General features: G+C 49.3%; 1 protein-coding gene across 1 annotated transcript in view; it reads left to right on the top strand.

Annotated features, from left to right (window-relative positions):
* The window catches only part of Sh3pxd2b (SH3 and PX domains 2B), an 83,524-nt gene that overhangs the window by 25,295 nt on the left and 42,170 nt on the right, over window positions 1-16,059 (top strand). Inside the window, exons 2-3 of the mRNA XM_038327157.1 lie at window positions 1,506-1,586; window positions 11,929-12,004. Of these exons, the coding sequence (XP_038183085.1) occupies window positions 1,506-1,586; window positions 11,929-12,004 (157 nt within the window). The remainder of the gene's footprint in view (window positions 1-1,505; window positions 1,587-11,928; window positions 12,005-16,059) is intronic.

Below are 16,059 nucleotides of genomic sequence, written 5' to 3'. Positions count from 1 at the left end.
ACGCTTGGATTTGATCTCTACACGTGGTATGTGTATCAGATGATCATAATATACCTCATAAATATGTACAAGTGAAAATGATGAGCTATTTTTACTGTAATTATACAGATTTATTATAATTACACATAGCTCTCTGTGGACCAAATGGTAATTATTGGCTCGGGAAACAGGTGTCTGTAGACTTAGCTTCAAGCTGAACTAGATACGGTCAGATAACATCCTCTGAGTTTCCTTACGTTGTTTCATTCTGGGGCTGACCTCACCGCAGATGTGGTAAGGTGGCGCAACCTCAGAGGAGGAGCACTGGTCTTTGTCCAGAGTTGTCGCTGAAGTCCCAGGCCTGAGGCTTTACTGACCCTGATTGGTCTAGCTCAGGTCACATGCTCACCTCTTCACACCACCGTGGATAGTCCGTACTCCGTTTAAGGGACTGGACAGGATGGAGAAAGAGGCTCCCTGGAGAGAAGTTAATGTGCCTTGATAATCACTGCTGGCCAGAGCCAACAGGGACCCATGCTATCCCCACTAAGGTCCTGCCAGTGGACACCTCAGTTTCCCCAAGTCTGTTATCAGCGTATTGTCTCCTGTGTGTACTGTTACACGTGATCAAGGTCAGAGACGTGTCCTCCTCTGGTTGCTAGGATGACTTATGACCTTACTTTTGCTAGCCCTTCATATAACTTGGGAAACAGAGGAGGCGGGTGCTGTTAGCCCACTTCCCAGATGGAGAAGCTGAGACTCGAGGGACATCTGAGTTGGCCTGAGTCGTCACTGATGGAAACACCAGGGCGGCTCAGTATTCAGGTAATAGAAGAGGTTGAGAATGCAAGTGCCCCAACTTCTCTTGATAAACGTGAAGGTTTTAAGAACTACTCCAACCGAAGAGCCACATGGGGGAGAGCCAGGCACCCTTACAGTGCGGGGAGTGCAGCTGCCCTACGCTGACCTTGTTCCATCCCTGACAAATCTGCGGGCAGGGGCTATCATTCCCCTTCTGTTAAGGAGGGCGCTAGGCTCCAAGACAACAAGGGACTGACTGGTCCAGCTGGTCCTTGGCCAAGCTGACTTTTTCTGAGTTTTTCCTGCCTCAAACTCCTCTCAGGGATGGAGGATTTTCTTAGCCTGCTTTGTGTTATTATAATAGAATGGCACCGGGTAATTGGTGGGCAATTGGTAAAGAATGGACGTTTATTCCTTGGAAACTGGGAAGTCTATGGCTGAGCGACTGGCGTCTGACGGGACCTTTATGATGCTAGTCATAGTAGAAGATGGATGAGAGGTTAGACGAGACAGGTGGGCTAAACTCACTTTTCTGAGAAACCCACTGGGCATCGTGAACCCACCCCTGAGCTAGTGCCTCTAGCCCATTGAAGACCTCTCAAAGGTGCACCTGCTGACGCCGTTCCATGGGGATGAAATTCCCAGTACCTGGGCCAGAAGAGGATGCTTTCCAACCCTGTCATCCCCCTGTGGTTAACGCTCATCTCCTCTGTCCCTCCCTGCAGGTCTACATCATCCGAGTCACGTGGTCCAGCGGTGCCACAGAGGCCATCTACCGGCGGTACAGCAAGTTCTTTGACCTCCAGGTAGGCATTTGTGACGGGGAGAAGGTGAATGGGCTTTCCCTATGCTGTGACTTTAGAGCCTTGTCTTTTCATGGTCTTGACTCTAAATTGACATCCATTACTTGGAGCCTAAATAAGGTTTTTGATTACCTTATGTTTTGACACATTTAACTAAATAAGAGGTACTTGTTGACTGCCCTTGAAGTGGGGGGGCAGTCTAGAGGTCACACGTGGCTCTAGAGCCATGTTGAACCAAGTTTTGTATAGTGACCAGGTGGTGATCCAGGATGCTGAGTCTGTCTGGACACCTTATGCACACCATCTCCCCAGCCCCACCTGCTAGCTTTTACACTACTGCCCCTCACCTGGGATGCTGCTCTGTTCTGTCCTTCCTGAACCATTGGCCTGGATGATGCTTCCTCGCCAGGGTCCCCAGCTTCTGGAAGCCTTGTCTGACTTTGTTCTTTGCTCTTAGGGAGCTATCACCCATGGCTGTGAGCTTCTTCATACTGATGTTCTCAGCTTATCTGTCTCTTCTAGATTGTGACAGGCATGGGTAGGGACCATGTTTTCCTCATCCTTCCTTTCCTTAATGCTTGTATTAAAGGTCTTGCACAAAGCACACGCTTAGTGATTGATGCATGTTTGCATGAGTGAGTATGTGAAAGAATGAATGAATGAATGAAAGAATGAATGAATGAACAGCATGCACCACCAGTCTCACTGTGAGCCGGGGAACATGAGGACAGCTCAATCGGATCCATCTTCACTAGCGTGACACAATGCTAATCCTGGGCCTGTAGCTTCATCTCCTTTACTCCAAAAGCAGGTAGCTCCAAAGAGGCTGAAGAGTCAGGGTCCTTCAGGAGATGACAAAGTTCTTTAGACAGTGTCTGCCTCAGACACTAGGGGATGTTCCTGGCTGCTGTGTCCTGAGGGTCCAGGGCAAGCCTCCATCTCACGATGGATGCATGGTGTCTGCCCGACTAGTGACAGAACCAACTCGGGTTTGTTGTGGGTATTTCGGCCAGGTGGTTGACTGTCCTGGGAGGAGAGTGCTGCCAGGCTTCCTGCTCCGCTTACTGCAGGGCTTTCACTCTGTCGTCTGACCTGACTTCTCTGTCTGTGTCCCCACTTCAATGGTATTGGCTTCATCCTCACTCACACATGATTGCAAATGGCTCCAGCAACTCTGGGCTTGTGCTCTGTAGGAAAGATTAACAGTGATTTCTCACATGTTGCTGGCAGTCGCTCTGTGTTTCATTGGCTCAGCTCTATGCCAATCACTATGACAGCCAATGGACTTTCCTGGGTTGCTCTTCCATTCTTGGTATCAAGGGCATAGTTTGGGTTGGGAAGGAGAATCTTGGATTCTGGTAATATTAACTGCAGGTATCCTTGACTACATAGACCCAAGCTGTTCCTGACTGCTTTCTCCTGTGCAGCTAAAACAGTCTCTAAATGCCTTCATGACACACAGTCAGGCGTTGCTGCATTGTGTAAAGTGAGTGAGATACAAGCCACTTAATTATTGAAAACATCACGAGCTCATCTGGGATGCTTTGTGTTGAGCAGCATGCGGCCACATCTAGCAGGGTCACATACAGTTATCATTTTCTGCTGCTCTGCTGCAAAAGAACTAAATATAAATAAACAGCGGGGCTATCTGTAAAACTCGCTATGGGGCTGGGATGCCGCTAAGTGGGAGAGAATACATGCTTCACACACGCAAGCCAGGAGTTTGATCCCAGCCCCGTAATAAATAAACTAACCGCCGTTTAGAATGAGCAGATGGGGGAGAAGAAAACACAGGAAGAGGAGGCATGGGGCAGCGGTGATCCCTGGTACCATCCGGTGCCCTGCGCAGGTGCCACAGTCCGTGTGAGAGTGACTGATAACACTCAGGGCTGCTCTGCCCTTTCACACAGACGGGTGATAATACAGGTGACCCAGAGTTTTTGTCCGTTGCTAAGCTGCTGTTCCAGGTAGTGGCATCTACCTTGGGAGCTTTGCCTTGGCATGTGTTCAGGGCCTCCTTGCCAGCCTGGCACCTCCAAGAAGGAGCAGTGTTCCTGGGACGCAGAACAAACACTGCTATGACCTTGGGAGGGCCTGGTGTCCACTGGCAGCTCCTGGCCATCTGTCTTGTGACCTCAGGACCCTCTGACCTACCTGCTCTATTTCCCTCTGGCCACTCTAGACCAGCGTCTTCACTTGCCCATGGCCGACACGCTCAGCATCTGTCCTCACGTCAGCACCTTTGGTCTCCGTCAGCTGTCGTTCCTGCTCTCAGGAACCTGGAGTCCCTGAGTGCTAGTTCTAGAGGATCTGATGGTATTCAGGATCCTGGGTCAGACTCCATCCCAGCCTGTCATCCCAGCCGTGGAGAGGAGCAGGCAACACTGGTCCAGGGAATGCCAAGGTGTGAGGGAGCCCTGTGAATGTATCTGAATCCTGGCATGTTGAAGCATGTGGCTAGACTGTTGCTTGAATTCCCTATTTCAACCTGGCCAAGGCTGAAGACAAACCCAAGTTCAAGGTTCAGCCTTCCCTCTTCAGTCTCAGCTTGGTGTTACCTCTGCCCATTTTTTTTTTTTTTTTTTTTTTACCTCTGCCCTTTTCCGAGCCTCCGTTTCCTCCTTCACTTTTAACAGGAAGGAAAGAGCTTCCGTCATGTACTTGTTAGGACAGCAGAGTGAGGTGGACGTGGCTCGGTGCGTTAGCTGTCATCGTCCCTCTGCACAGAAGGGACACCTGCAGTGACCGTCCTTCCTGGGTCCGACTGCAGGTCTTCCCAACTCAGATCCTGTGCATTCCTAGACCCCTGATCTCACTGATTTCTTAAAAGTCAGTTTTTCTTCCCAGCTCGGTGTAGTAATGATTGGGGGTTTGCTGGGGCAGAATCGGCTGCCTCGAGTGGCCATCCCTGGCACGGTGAAGCTGTCCAGAGGCCTGGCTTCCTCCACTTTTAAGGAGTCCCAGATGGTGTGGTGGCAGAGTAGTAAAACCATGTAATTCTAGGGGGTCCGGTTCAAGCTAGAAGCAATCTCCCTGTATCCATATCCACCCCAGAGGGGTGTGAGAGGTCAGGCCATTCAGTTCGGCTGTCCCCAAGAACTAGGCAAGGAGACCAGCCCATGTGGGGTCATGGTACCCCAACATGAGGTGACTTCATGATTCCATGTCCCATTTGGCACATAGCCTTGATTTTTTTTTTTTTTTTTTAAGAAATGTCTTGGCTCACAAAGTGAGGGAAGGGCTGAGGCTTGGTGAGGAGGAGCAGCTGAACTGGTGTGTTGTAACAGGAAAAGCAGAGAACTCAGAAGACCTGGGCCCAGCCACACCCAGCTGTGTGGCCTTGGACCTACCCCTTTACTCAGTAAAACATCAGTAAAAACAGCCAGCATTTCCAAAGCTCTGTTCACGGGCTCAGTCCATTCGTTTAACCATCACGACCAGTTTATCAGATTACAGAGATGAATGAGCCCAGGCTCAGAGAGGTTCATTCGCTTGTCCAACCATACAGCTAGTACAATAGTACTCGGATTTGAGGCTGTGTAATACACAAGTCCCTGCTTTTAGCCACTCTGATATCTGTTGCTGCTTTTGCTACCAGCTATGAGTTAAAATTGGTGATTGTGCCCAGAAGGGAAGGGGACAGTGGGCAGACACTGGTTGTTAGGTTTCTTTTGGGGGTAATGAAAGTGTTCTAGAGTTGGATAGTGGTCATGACTGCATGCTGTGTAAATACACAGAAAACTGCTGAGTGGTACATTTTAAAGGGTCATTTGTGGTATGTGAGGTATAGCTCTCCTCTCCCTCCCTGTCCCTCTCCCTCTCTCCTCTCCTCTCCCCTCCCCTCCCCTTCCCCAACTCTCTCTCTCTCTCATCTCCTCTCCTCTCTCCCTCTCCCTCTCCCTCTCCCTCTCCCTCTCCCTCTCCCTCTCCCTCTCCCTCTCCCTCTCCCTCCCCAGGGTAGAGGCTATAAGAAAGCCCTGAGCTGCTAAATATGGTAGGATGACTGGCAGACCCAGGCTGCTTGGGATCAGCAGAAAGATAAAGGGAGGACATGACAGCAGTTTCTTTTTTTTAAGATTTATTTATTTATTATGTGTACAACATTCCTTCCATGTGTGCCCGCATGCCATAAGGGGGCGCCAGGTCTCATTATAGATGGCTGTGAGCCACCATGTGGTTGCTGGGAATTGAACTCAGGACCTCTGGAAGAGCAGTCAGTGCTCTTAACCACTGAGCCATCTCTCCAGCCCATGACAGCAGTTTCTTGAGGTTCCAGACTTTGGAATTTGACAGCTGGGCTTCAGTCTAGCCCAAGCTTCAGTTTTTGTCAGACTGTCATGGCACAGACAGCAGAACCCAGCTAGGTTGGATTATCTCAACTCACGTTTGTCAGCTGAATTATCTGAGAAATTCAAGGACTTTTGGCTTTGGATCCAACTAGGCCCAGAGTCACAGAGTCAAAGACTCGTCTCTCTCCACTGTGCCTGGCCCTGTGCTGAGGTGCATGGCAGCAGCTACTGCTTCAGATGGTGTCCACATCAGTACCGTTACTTTAGGGGGGAAAAGAGTGTCCCCTACGACTTAATCTCGTCTTGGACCATAGGACAAGGTGTTCAAGGCAAGCACAGGGACAGAAAAACAGGACCAACATCTTGGTGATGTTTCTGGATACCAGCTGCTAGAGAATATAGAGGAGGATAGCAGCTGCCTGAGGGCATCGGGGAATCCAGAACTGCAGGTGTCTGCTCTGGTAGGGTGGAAAATTTAAGCAAAGGAAACACTGTAAAGACTCATGGTGGAAGGAGCATGGCCCAGGCTACTTCGTGGGAAAGGACACTGTCACCAGCAAAAATGACCCCATAATGAGGACTCACCTTCCTGACAACTTAGAAAAGCTGTCCTCCTATGGTCATGTCTGCCACTGAGACTTGACATCCGGCCGTGTGTCTTATTCATGTGAGGCTGAGGCTGAGGCTGGGGGGGGGGGACAGAATAGAGCCCTGAGCTTGGAGTAAGAACCCCTGAAGTGAGGTCCAAACCCTTAGACAGGTCACTCGGCCTCAGCTGTTGTGGATAAGGATGTCTCGGAGGAAGCAGACATACAAGGCAGGCCCTGGGGATGAGTGGCTGGCATGCCCACGGTGCTCAGGGCAGCACCCAGCAGAGGTGCATTAATATCAACTATTCTCAGCTAGAACTGTGAGGTGCCCAACTTAAGTGCCATCTTACTAAATCATCCCATGCCAGCATGAGATCAGTACCATGGCCATTTTCACAAATGGGAACGCTCAAGTTTAGAGAGGTAGTCATAGGCCCTAAACAGTGGGGATCGAACCACCACCTCCCCGGGACCCAGGATCACCTTTGGATAAAAGGTGGACTTGGCCTCAGAGTCCTATTCATGGGTTCATGGCTACATCTCCCCACTACAGCTTGAGCACCCCTGAGTCCTTTACAAATAAGTCCCATACACGGGTCCACCTCACACTGTGTTAGGCAACTTTTGTGCTCTGAGTCCTCCACACTCAGCATGTTCCCCGGAGGAGGGTCACAGATGTCACTGGAGCTCTACAGAGAGACCCCGTCTCACAAACATGAAAAAAACAAAATAATTGTGACACCTCATGTGATGACTGAACCCTGAACGCTGTGCACTGACCTTAGGAAGGCCAGAGAGAAGAGGACACCTGTACCAGGTACCCAGAGTAACCAACCGAGTCACAAGGTGGAGGCGGTGACACCAGGAAGGGCAGGTAGAGAGCCATTTGGTGCTCTGATTGATCCAAGTCTGTGGAGGTGGTAGAGGAGATGGGCACCCACAGAGTGTACATAAGGCCACAGGACTGTGTGCCCAGATGTGGTTGAAAGCTGTATTGTATGTTTTGTATGTGTAACACAATTAAAACACAAAAGCAAGACAGAGCTAGAGAGACATCTCAGCGGTTAAGAGCACTGGCTGCTCTTCCAGAGGTCCTGAGTTCAATTCCCAGCATCCATATGGTATCTCATAACCATCCATAATGGGATTCGATACCCTCGCCTGGCATGCAGGCTTACATGCAGACAGAGCATACATATTCATAAATAAATAAATCAAGCAAAAGAACCAGCCACCCAGACCACTAAATTACTCCCAAATCAGTTTCAAAGCAGTGTTACTTATAACCCCTTGCAGAATGTCCCTCATTTCGCAAATGGCCACACAGGCTCTCTGGAAACAGCTGGTGGAGGAAACATCAGGATTTCACCTGAGCTGTCTGCTCCAGGAGGACTCACCCAAGGTTAGGCCAGTGGTGTAAAAGCCAGGGTGGACACTCATTAGCCAGTGTAGACTTTTGTTAGTCAGTGTAGATGCTTGTTAGCCAGTGTAGACTTTTGTTAGCCAGTGTGGATGCTTGTTAGCCAGTGTAGACGCTCATTAGTTAATCAGTGTGGACTCTTGTCAGCCAGTGTGGACACTCAGTAGCCAGTGTGGACAGTTGTTAGCTCATGTGAACGATTGCTAGCCAGCGTGGACTCTTGCTAGTCAGTGTGGACACTCGTTAGCCAATGTGGACACTTGTTATCTAGTGTGGACAGTCATCAGCCCATGTGGACAGTCATTAGCTTATGTGGATGCTTGTTAGCCAGTTTGGATGCTCCGGTAGTCAGTATGGACACTTGTTAGTCAGTATGGACACTTGCTAGCCAGTGTAGAGATCCAGAGAAGGTCTCAAAGGTACCAAGAAGACTGAATGGGCCTTGTTACTGTGCATTTTTGACAACATGCTTCTCCTTGGTGGTGTTTCAACTTTGTCTTAAAATTGAGAAGGGAAACAGAGATAGACAGCATTAGTATCAATTTCAGAGCCCCTGCAGCTAAGACTGATGGGAATGTGCTGCTCACCTGTGCACAGAATATTAAGCTTTCCTTGTCTCAAGCTGGTTTTCCATATCCATGTAACCCTGCAACCAGCTAAAGATACTAAAGATATTAGGAAAATGGGATTAGACAACAGTATTTGGACAGGGCACGCGGATGCTTTGCTGTGTGACTTAAGGTAAATTCATTCCCCTCTCTGCCCTCAGCATTTGTTTCAGAGAGTTACTGTGACTGAAGGTGTTAACTGTCAACGGCTGTGCACTGCATTGTTACTATTATCTTATATTAGTAATATGACCATTATTCATTAGGGTTATTTAACTGTCCTCTGAAGTGATCTACTGAAGAAAAAAGTTCTCTCTGTTGAATTCATTGATTCTTTTTCATTAAATGTTTGTGTTTTGGAGTCGTTTTCAGTTCTCCATAAAATGTCTTGGAAACTCCAGAGCATTTTTGGGTACCACCCACACTTGCCAGTCTCCTCCACTGTTAGCATCCATACTGCCGGTGTTTCTTGAAAGCCTGCTATGTGCTGGTATAGATGCACTCTTCAGAAATGAATCCGTCTTCCCAAGGAGGCTCACAGTGGCCTCAGCAGTCAGGGAAAGATAGTGGACCAGGTATTCCTGTCCCCATGCAGGACAGAGTAGGGACCCATGATGGACAGCCACAAATAGTGCCAAGGATAACCGAGCCTGGGGTAGCCCTGTGGCTACAGCGGTGGATCTCTTGCCTAGCATGTGCAAAGCCCTTGGCTCCATCTCTAGCACTGCACAAATAGTAAGTAAAATCCACACTTAAATCCTCTATCCCAGGCTTCTGGAAGTCTGCATGCCCCAGCTGCCCTGTAAGCCCAGCTACACCGAAGCTGGTCCTCTGGAATTTGTATAAAATCGCACAGAAGAAGCCAGGAGCGCCAGCCCGACACCTGTGTCCCCTGCCCTCTCTGTGTCTTCTCAGCAGTCTTGCAGTGACAGAATCCCCTGGCCTTGCCACACTTACGCTGTGGGCACGGGTCAGTTTCTCCACCTCTCAGACCTTGTGTGCTAGTGTTTACAGTATAGGGTCTGAGGAGGTGGGAGGAGGGGATCCCGCTGAGATGCAGTACCTGACTGCTCCGTGGGCGCATTTCTTCCTTTACCTGTGTGCCTACTCCCTCCTGGAGCCTCATTTCTCCTGGACTTTTCCAGACTTCTTTCTTTCCATCAGAGAAACAGTCTGGGAAGTCAGGGTGATGATGTCCCTGAAGCATACAGGTGGGGGCGCTTCTCACCTGTCGGCCATTCTTGGCAGACTGGGAACCCCTTTCCATCTGCTCTGGCTGCCTTGTGAATTAGGATAGATCAGGATATGCTTCTGTAACAAGTAACCTCAGGGTTATCTTAGTGGTAGAGTACTGGTTTAGCATGTGGGGAGACCCTTGGTTAAGTCCCTAGCATCACCAAAAAAAAATTGGGGGGAGGACCATCATCTACATTATTGAGCCAAGCATGGTGATTGTGGTGGTAGTGGCAACGGCAACATACGCCTTTAATCCTAGCACTCAGGAGGAAGAGGCAAGCAGGTACCTGTGAGTTTGAGGCCAGCTCAGCTCTGGCTACAAGCTGGAGGCTAGTTAGCTCCAGTATAGTCAGAGCCTCATAGTGAGACTCTGTCTTAAAAAAAAAAAAAAAAAAAAAAAAAAAACAAGTGCAACAAAAACAAATAACTCCACCAGACAGCAGGGCAACTTGAATCCCTCATGGGCAACCAGGCCGTGGGCTGGACCATGGGCAGGGTTGCTGTGGCTCTGGACCCACCCCACCCCACCCCACAGGACCGCAGATGGCAGGGAGTGTGAGTACATCACGAGAGCGGGGTCGGGGACTGATATAGAGAACAGCAAACCTCCACCCTGAAGTAACACTTGCTGCTGATCATTCATTAGATGTGGCCCGCTTCAGAGGGATGGGAAAGTACAGTTCAGCCATTGGTTCAGAAACGTGAGACGTAGCTGCAGGCAGCCCAGCCCAGCCTTAATTATAACGCAGTGCATTGATAAGCTCTCATGATTGGGGACCAGAAGAGAAGATCCTTAAAGTTACATCAGAACACACAAGAGTTAGGTGGCAGATCCTTGTGACTTTGAGTACCTAGCCAAAAATTTCATTAGTTTCTTTCTTTTTCTAAAATTAATTTTTTTTATAAGGTCTCACTATGTAACTCTGGCTGTCCTGGAACTCACTATGGAGATCAGACAAGCCTTGGCTCTGAGATTAAAGGTGTGTGCCACCACACCCAGCTTCCCTTCTGTTCCTTAAAATATAAGAATGCAGTGGTTTGGAAGAAAGTGGCCCCCAGAGGTAGTGAGACTATTAGGAGGTGTGGCCTTGCTGAAGTAGGTATGGCCTTGTTGGAGTAAGTTTGTCACACTGAAGGGGCGGACTAGGTGATCTCTTTTGCTCAAACTTCACTCAGTGTGACACTTAGTCCACTTCCTGTTGCCTTCTGATCAAGATGTAGCCCACCATGTCTGCCTGCCTGCTATCGTGCTCCCCACCGTGATGACAATAGACTGAACCTCTGAACTGTAAGCCACCTTAGTTAAATGTTTTTCTTTAAGCGAGTTGCCATGGTTGTTGTGTCTGTTCACAGCAATAAAACCCCTAGCTAAGACATGGAGATACAGGTTTTCGTGGTGTGCCCCAGCTCTATTCTCTCTCCCTGCCTGTTTCATGGTATTTTCACACACTACTTCACAGTCGCCAGATTGTTTCCCAGGCTCTTTTAGAGACTGCTTATCTTCATTCCTGGCTCTAAGCACGCTACATAGCACCAGGCTGAACTCTGCTGAGCAGGTCGGGGATTTCGGAGTGGCTCAGGAATAGAATGATGCCATAAGCATAGGCTTACCAGGTGAAGGATATTTTAACACACCTGTCACTTCTCTAAATGCAGAACGACCTGCTGTCTGTGGCACAGAGCTGTCAGGCTGTTGTTCACATTCCAAGTCCTATGGCTTTAACCCTCCAGGTACACCAAGAATGGTAGCCTGCAGAGATGCCTCAGTGGTTAAGATCATGTATTGCCCATGCTTGCAGAGGACCCAAGTTTGGTTCCTAAAACCCTCACCAGATGCTCACAACTGTCTGTAAATCCAGCTCCAGGGTCTCTGACATTTCTGGCCTCTGAGGGCACCTGCACGCATGTGGCACAGATGCATATACATGCACACAAAGTATAAAATAAATCTTTAAAAAAACCAACTAAGAATGTTCTCCTGCATCTTTGAGCTTTCACGGTTGGGGGGCTGTGGATATGCACAGTTGCTTTTACACGGGCCTCAGGTCCAGTCTCATCCCCATTGCCTCGGGTTTCTGGAAAGCTGAACAGAGTGCATTTCTAATATGTCAAATCACAAATCCTACCTATCCCTTTAGGATGTCAGATGATGTCTATTTTCTATTGTGAAAGGGTTTTTGCTCTTCTTTCCTTCCTGTTTAGATGCAGATGTTGGACAAGTTCCCCATGGAAGGAGGGCAGAAGGATCCTAAGCAGAGGATCATTCCGTTTCTGCCAGGTAAGGTGCACATTCTTGGACAGGGCAAGCCTGGCCACTGAAGAACAGCTCCCGAAAGAGCACAAGAGCTCTTCCCCTCTCACACAGGGGTTGGGGCATTGTTTTTCTCCTTGTTTGCTTTTCTATTGCCGTGATAAAAAAAAAAAAAAAAACACAGTGAAAAAGCAACTTTCGGAGGAGTTTATTCCATCAGTTACACTTTTCTGTCTCAGTCTATCATCAGGGGAAGATAAAACAGGAACCGAAGCTAGACCGTGGAGGAAGCTGCTTGCTAGCTCACCAATGGCTTGCTCAGCTAGCTTTCTTATACAGCCCAGACCACCTGTCCAGAGGTGGCTCCACCCACAATGGACTGAACCCTTCCACATCAATTAGCAATTAAGCACATGCCATTCACACATGTTCACTGCCACAGGCCAATCTGATGGAGGCAGTTACTCAGCTGAGTTCTTTCTTCTGGGTAGCTCCAGTTTGTATTCAGCTGGCATGGGCATAACCATGCCAGACTAACTAGCACAGCTCCACTGACAAGAATCACAGCCAAGGGCAGAATGAGTGACAAAGTGTGGGCATGTGCCACTGATTAGCTAAGAGACCTTGGGTAGGATCCTGCCACCTAAGATGCTCAGCTTCTCCCAGATGGAGTGGGAGCCGGAGGACCAGGGGGTTTTCACAGTCAGCAGCTCGTTGGTATAACCACTGTGTTCATTTTCTATTTCCTGTGTCACACGTTACCAATAGTTTAATAGCACAGTATAATAGCTATTATTGCCTCAAAGTTCTGTGGATCAGAAGCCTTGGCAGGCTCAGCTGGGTTCCCTATTTACCCTCACAAGGTCAAAGTCAAGGTGTTAACCAGGCACAGCCTCCTACCTGGAGGTTCCAGAGAAGAACGCCTGTCCAATCTTACTCACATTGTGGTAGAATCAGTCCCCTACACTTTGCTTGATGGCTCTCAGCTGGGGCCCTCCAGCGTCTGGAAACTGCCTGCATTCCTCATTATAGGGAGCCAGTGATGGGACATAGAAATTTTCTGGCACTTAAGATCCCTCCAACCTCTGTGTCAGAGAGAAAGCTGTCTGCTTGGAAGGTTTCATGTGGTTTCCAGGCTGATCCAGGGTAATGTAAGGCATGGACTATCCCATCGTATCCACAGACTCTAGGGATTAGGGCAGAACATGTTGGGGTCATAGTACAAAAATCTACCAAGCACCTTGAGTGCCAGGTGTTACAGCAGCTGCTGCAGAGGGTGTGGTGCAGTCTTGGCAATGCCAAGGCTTTAGGTGAGAAAGAGGGATTGTGCAGAGACAGAACTTGCTCCAAGCTTCACCGACTGCCACTTACAGCTGTCACTGGATACCAGCACTGGGCTGAGTGCTTCACGCCAGTCCCCCCAGTTCATTCCCTACAGGGAATCAGTACCACGCCCCTGTTACAAAGGAGGAGCTAGGGCCCCGAGAAACCACAAATGGCATGCATGGTTGGCAGACCCGGGATGCCAGCTCCAAGCTTCATGTTGGAGTCACTTCCAACCTTGGCACCCTGGACGCACACACAGCCCTAACCTTGGTAAATGATTCAAGAGCATGTTTGATTTCCTGCCTTGTAAGTTAGAGATGAGAACGGTACTATAAAGATGGTGCCCATGAGGACTGTGTGTGTCTGACAGGTCGCTGAGGGTCATTGCTCAGTTGCTGTTGTAACACACGGATAATGGGTACACGGACAGTCACCCTAGTCTCAGTACCCATGGTTTGGAGAGTTCCCCATCTCCTTCCTTTCTTGGGTCCCTTCCACACTGTGGGTAGGTTCTCAGAAGCTATCAGCTCAACTGGGTTGAGCACTGGGATAGCTGTGTTTGCCAGGCCCCCTCTGCTGGAAAACTCCTTTGCCAAAAAAAGAAGAAGAAAAAAAGACAGAAACCTAGCATTTTTAATCCCTCCACTGGGATAGCATCAACCACACTGGAATTTTTCCCCCACTGGAGAGAACCCCATGTGCCAGCTGCAATAGCCAAAACTCAGGGCTGTAAAATCACGTGCTCTGGAGTCAACCCTTCTCAGCCCCATGACTTTAATTCCTGTTCCCAGCCTTCCCCCTCCCCTGCACCTCTGTTTCCACATCTGTTAAATAAAACAGGGAATCTGCTTCACAAAGTTCAATTCCTGGGCACAGAATAGACTCAGTAAAGAAAGCAAGAGGAGAGAGTCTTGGTCATTCCAGAATGGAACCCCCAAAGGCAGGCCCCCCGACTCTCCTCTTGCTGCCTTTACTGAATAACCAAGAATGTTCAAGTTTAGCCAGACTTTCTTCAAGAAAGAGGGGAGCAGTAAGCTGTACTGTAGCTTTTTCCTGGATAAAAGGCAAAAGTCAGCTCTGGAAACTTCCCAAGGCAGAGAACTTGAGCCTGACCCTCTCCCCAACCCTTAAAAGCCTTTGTGGTTACGTAATTCTTTTCCAGCAAAAATTCATGCAAATACTGCTCTCAGGGCCTAGCCCCTTTGTCCTTGTGCCCACTCCCAGCTTGAGATCCCCAGGGGTCCCAGGACCTCTGGCCCATCCCTCCTGAGCCCACCTCTCAGCTATTCCCCCAGGCCAATGCCATTGGCAGGAAGTGGGTCTCCTCTCCTGAGGTCAGGTCTCTACCCAGACTGCCTTGTCAGCGAGACAAAGGCAAGTTTCACGTTAGCACAAAGGCGGGGGAAGGGACTAGTCTGTGTGGACTTTCCATCCCAGCAGGAGCTGGGAAGGCCAACTTGGCAGAGAATGCAACTTGAAAACTAAGAATTGCAATTTGGCCTTCTTCCCCTGTGGAAAACAAAAGCCACCCATTCCCACCAAGGCCGGTCTCTCTCCTGAACACCCTTTCCACTCCAGTGTGGAGGTAGCCCCACCATCCTTCCTGACCCTTCCATCAGACCCAGACCCTTGCCCATGCTGGCTGTCCTCCCACTTCAGAGAGGCATCACCAACAAGTAGGAACCACTGAGAGCGTTGGCCAGGCTGCCTGGTACCTGGCCTGAGTGTAACCTGGCTCTGATGTGGCTGGCCGGCCTCAGAAAGCTGAGGGTGAGAGAAAGGATTAGCACGTTCTGAACTAGAGTGTCACGCATCCCCACTTTGCTTGGGGGGGCCAGTGAGTGTGGAGTAATTAACTCTCCTTTGTAAGCTCTACCAAGGGCCAGGCTCTGCGTGTGTTGTGGAGGTGACCTTGAAGACTGGACTCTGTCCCAGTTCACAGACTCCAGAGGCCATTGGCTCTCCAGGCTCACAGTGTAGGAGGGATTGACTGTAACCATCTAGTGAGCTCTTCTCCTGCTTCAAAGTGTCTCCAGAGGTCTCTTCAAGGCTACATCTTTGGTTCTTGTGTGAACCTCAGGAAACCCTGGAAGCACTGATGAATTACCACCCTTTGGCTCCTTCCAGGGTGAAGCCTCAGCATTGGGCTCTGGCTTCCTTTACTTTCCATTGTGCTGATAACCAAAGCCATAACCGAACTCAAGTTGGGGAGTGAAAGGTTTATTTGGCTAATACGTCTATGTCCCAGTCTATCTTTGAGGAAAGTCAAGGCAGGAACTGAAGCAGAAACAGGAATGCTGCTGCTCCCTGGCTTGCTCCCAGCTTATATGGCCCCTTTGCAAGGGTGACACCTCCAGTAGTCTACTGGACCCTCTTAAATAGATCATTAACAAGACAATACCCCATAGGTTTGCCTATAGGCCAGTCTTATGGAGACATCTTCTTACCTGGGCTTCCCTCTTAGGTTACTCTAGCTTTTGTCAAGTTGGCAGCAAAAAAAAAAAAAAAAAAAAAAAATATTGCCCACACAGACTCCTTAGTTGGGCGGTGGCTTCGAGACAAGTCTGCTCCCTGTGCTGTAGGTTGGCAGAAGCACCATGCTACTTGTAAATGCTCTGAGCCCACTTACTACCTTTACAGTAAGAAGCCTGTATGCTGCCGTCCTCCCCGGATGTGCAGAAGGGAGCTGACACCAAATGGGACCACGTTCGTTTTGGTTGAGGCTGGGATTCTCTCCCACTCTGAGAACCAGATGA

This window comes from Arvicola amphibius, chromosome 4 (assembly GCF_903992535.2).
Source record: "Arvicola amphibius chromosome 4, mArvAmp1.2, whole genome shotgun sequence".
NCBI classification, from domain to species: Eukaryota; Metazoa; Chordata; class Mammalia; order Rodentia; family Cricetidae; genus Arvicola; species Arvicola amphibius.
The sequence above is the reverse complement of the archived record's forward strand: the minus strand, read 5'-3'. Positions and strand labels throughout refer to the sequence as shown.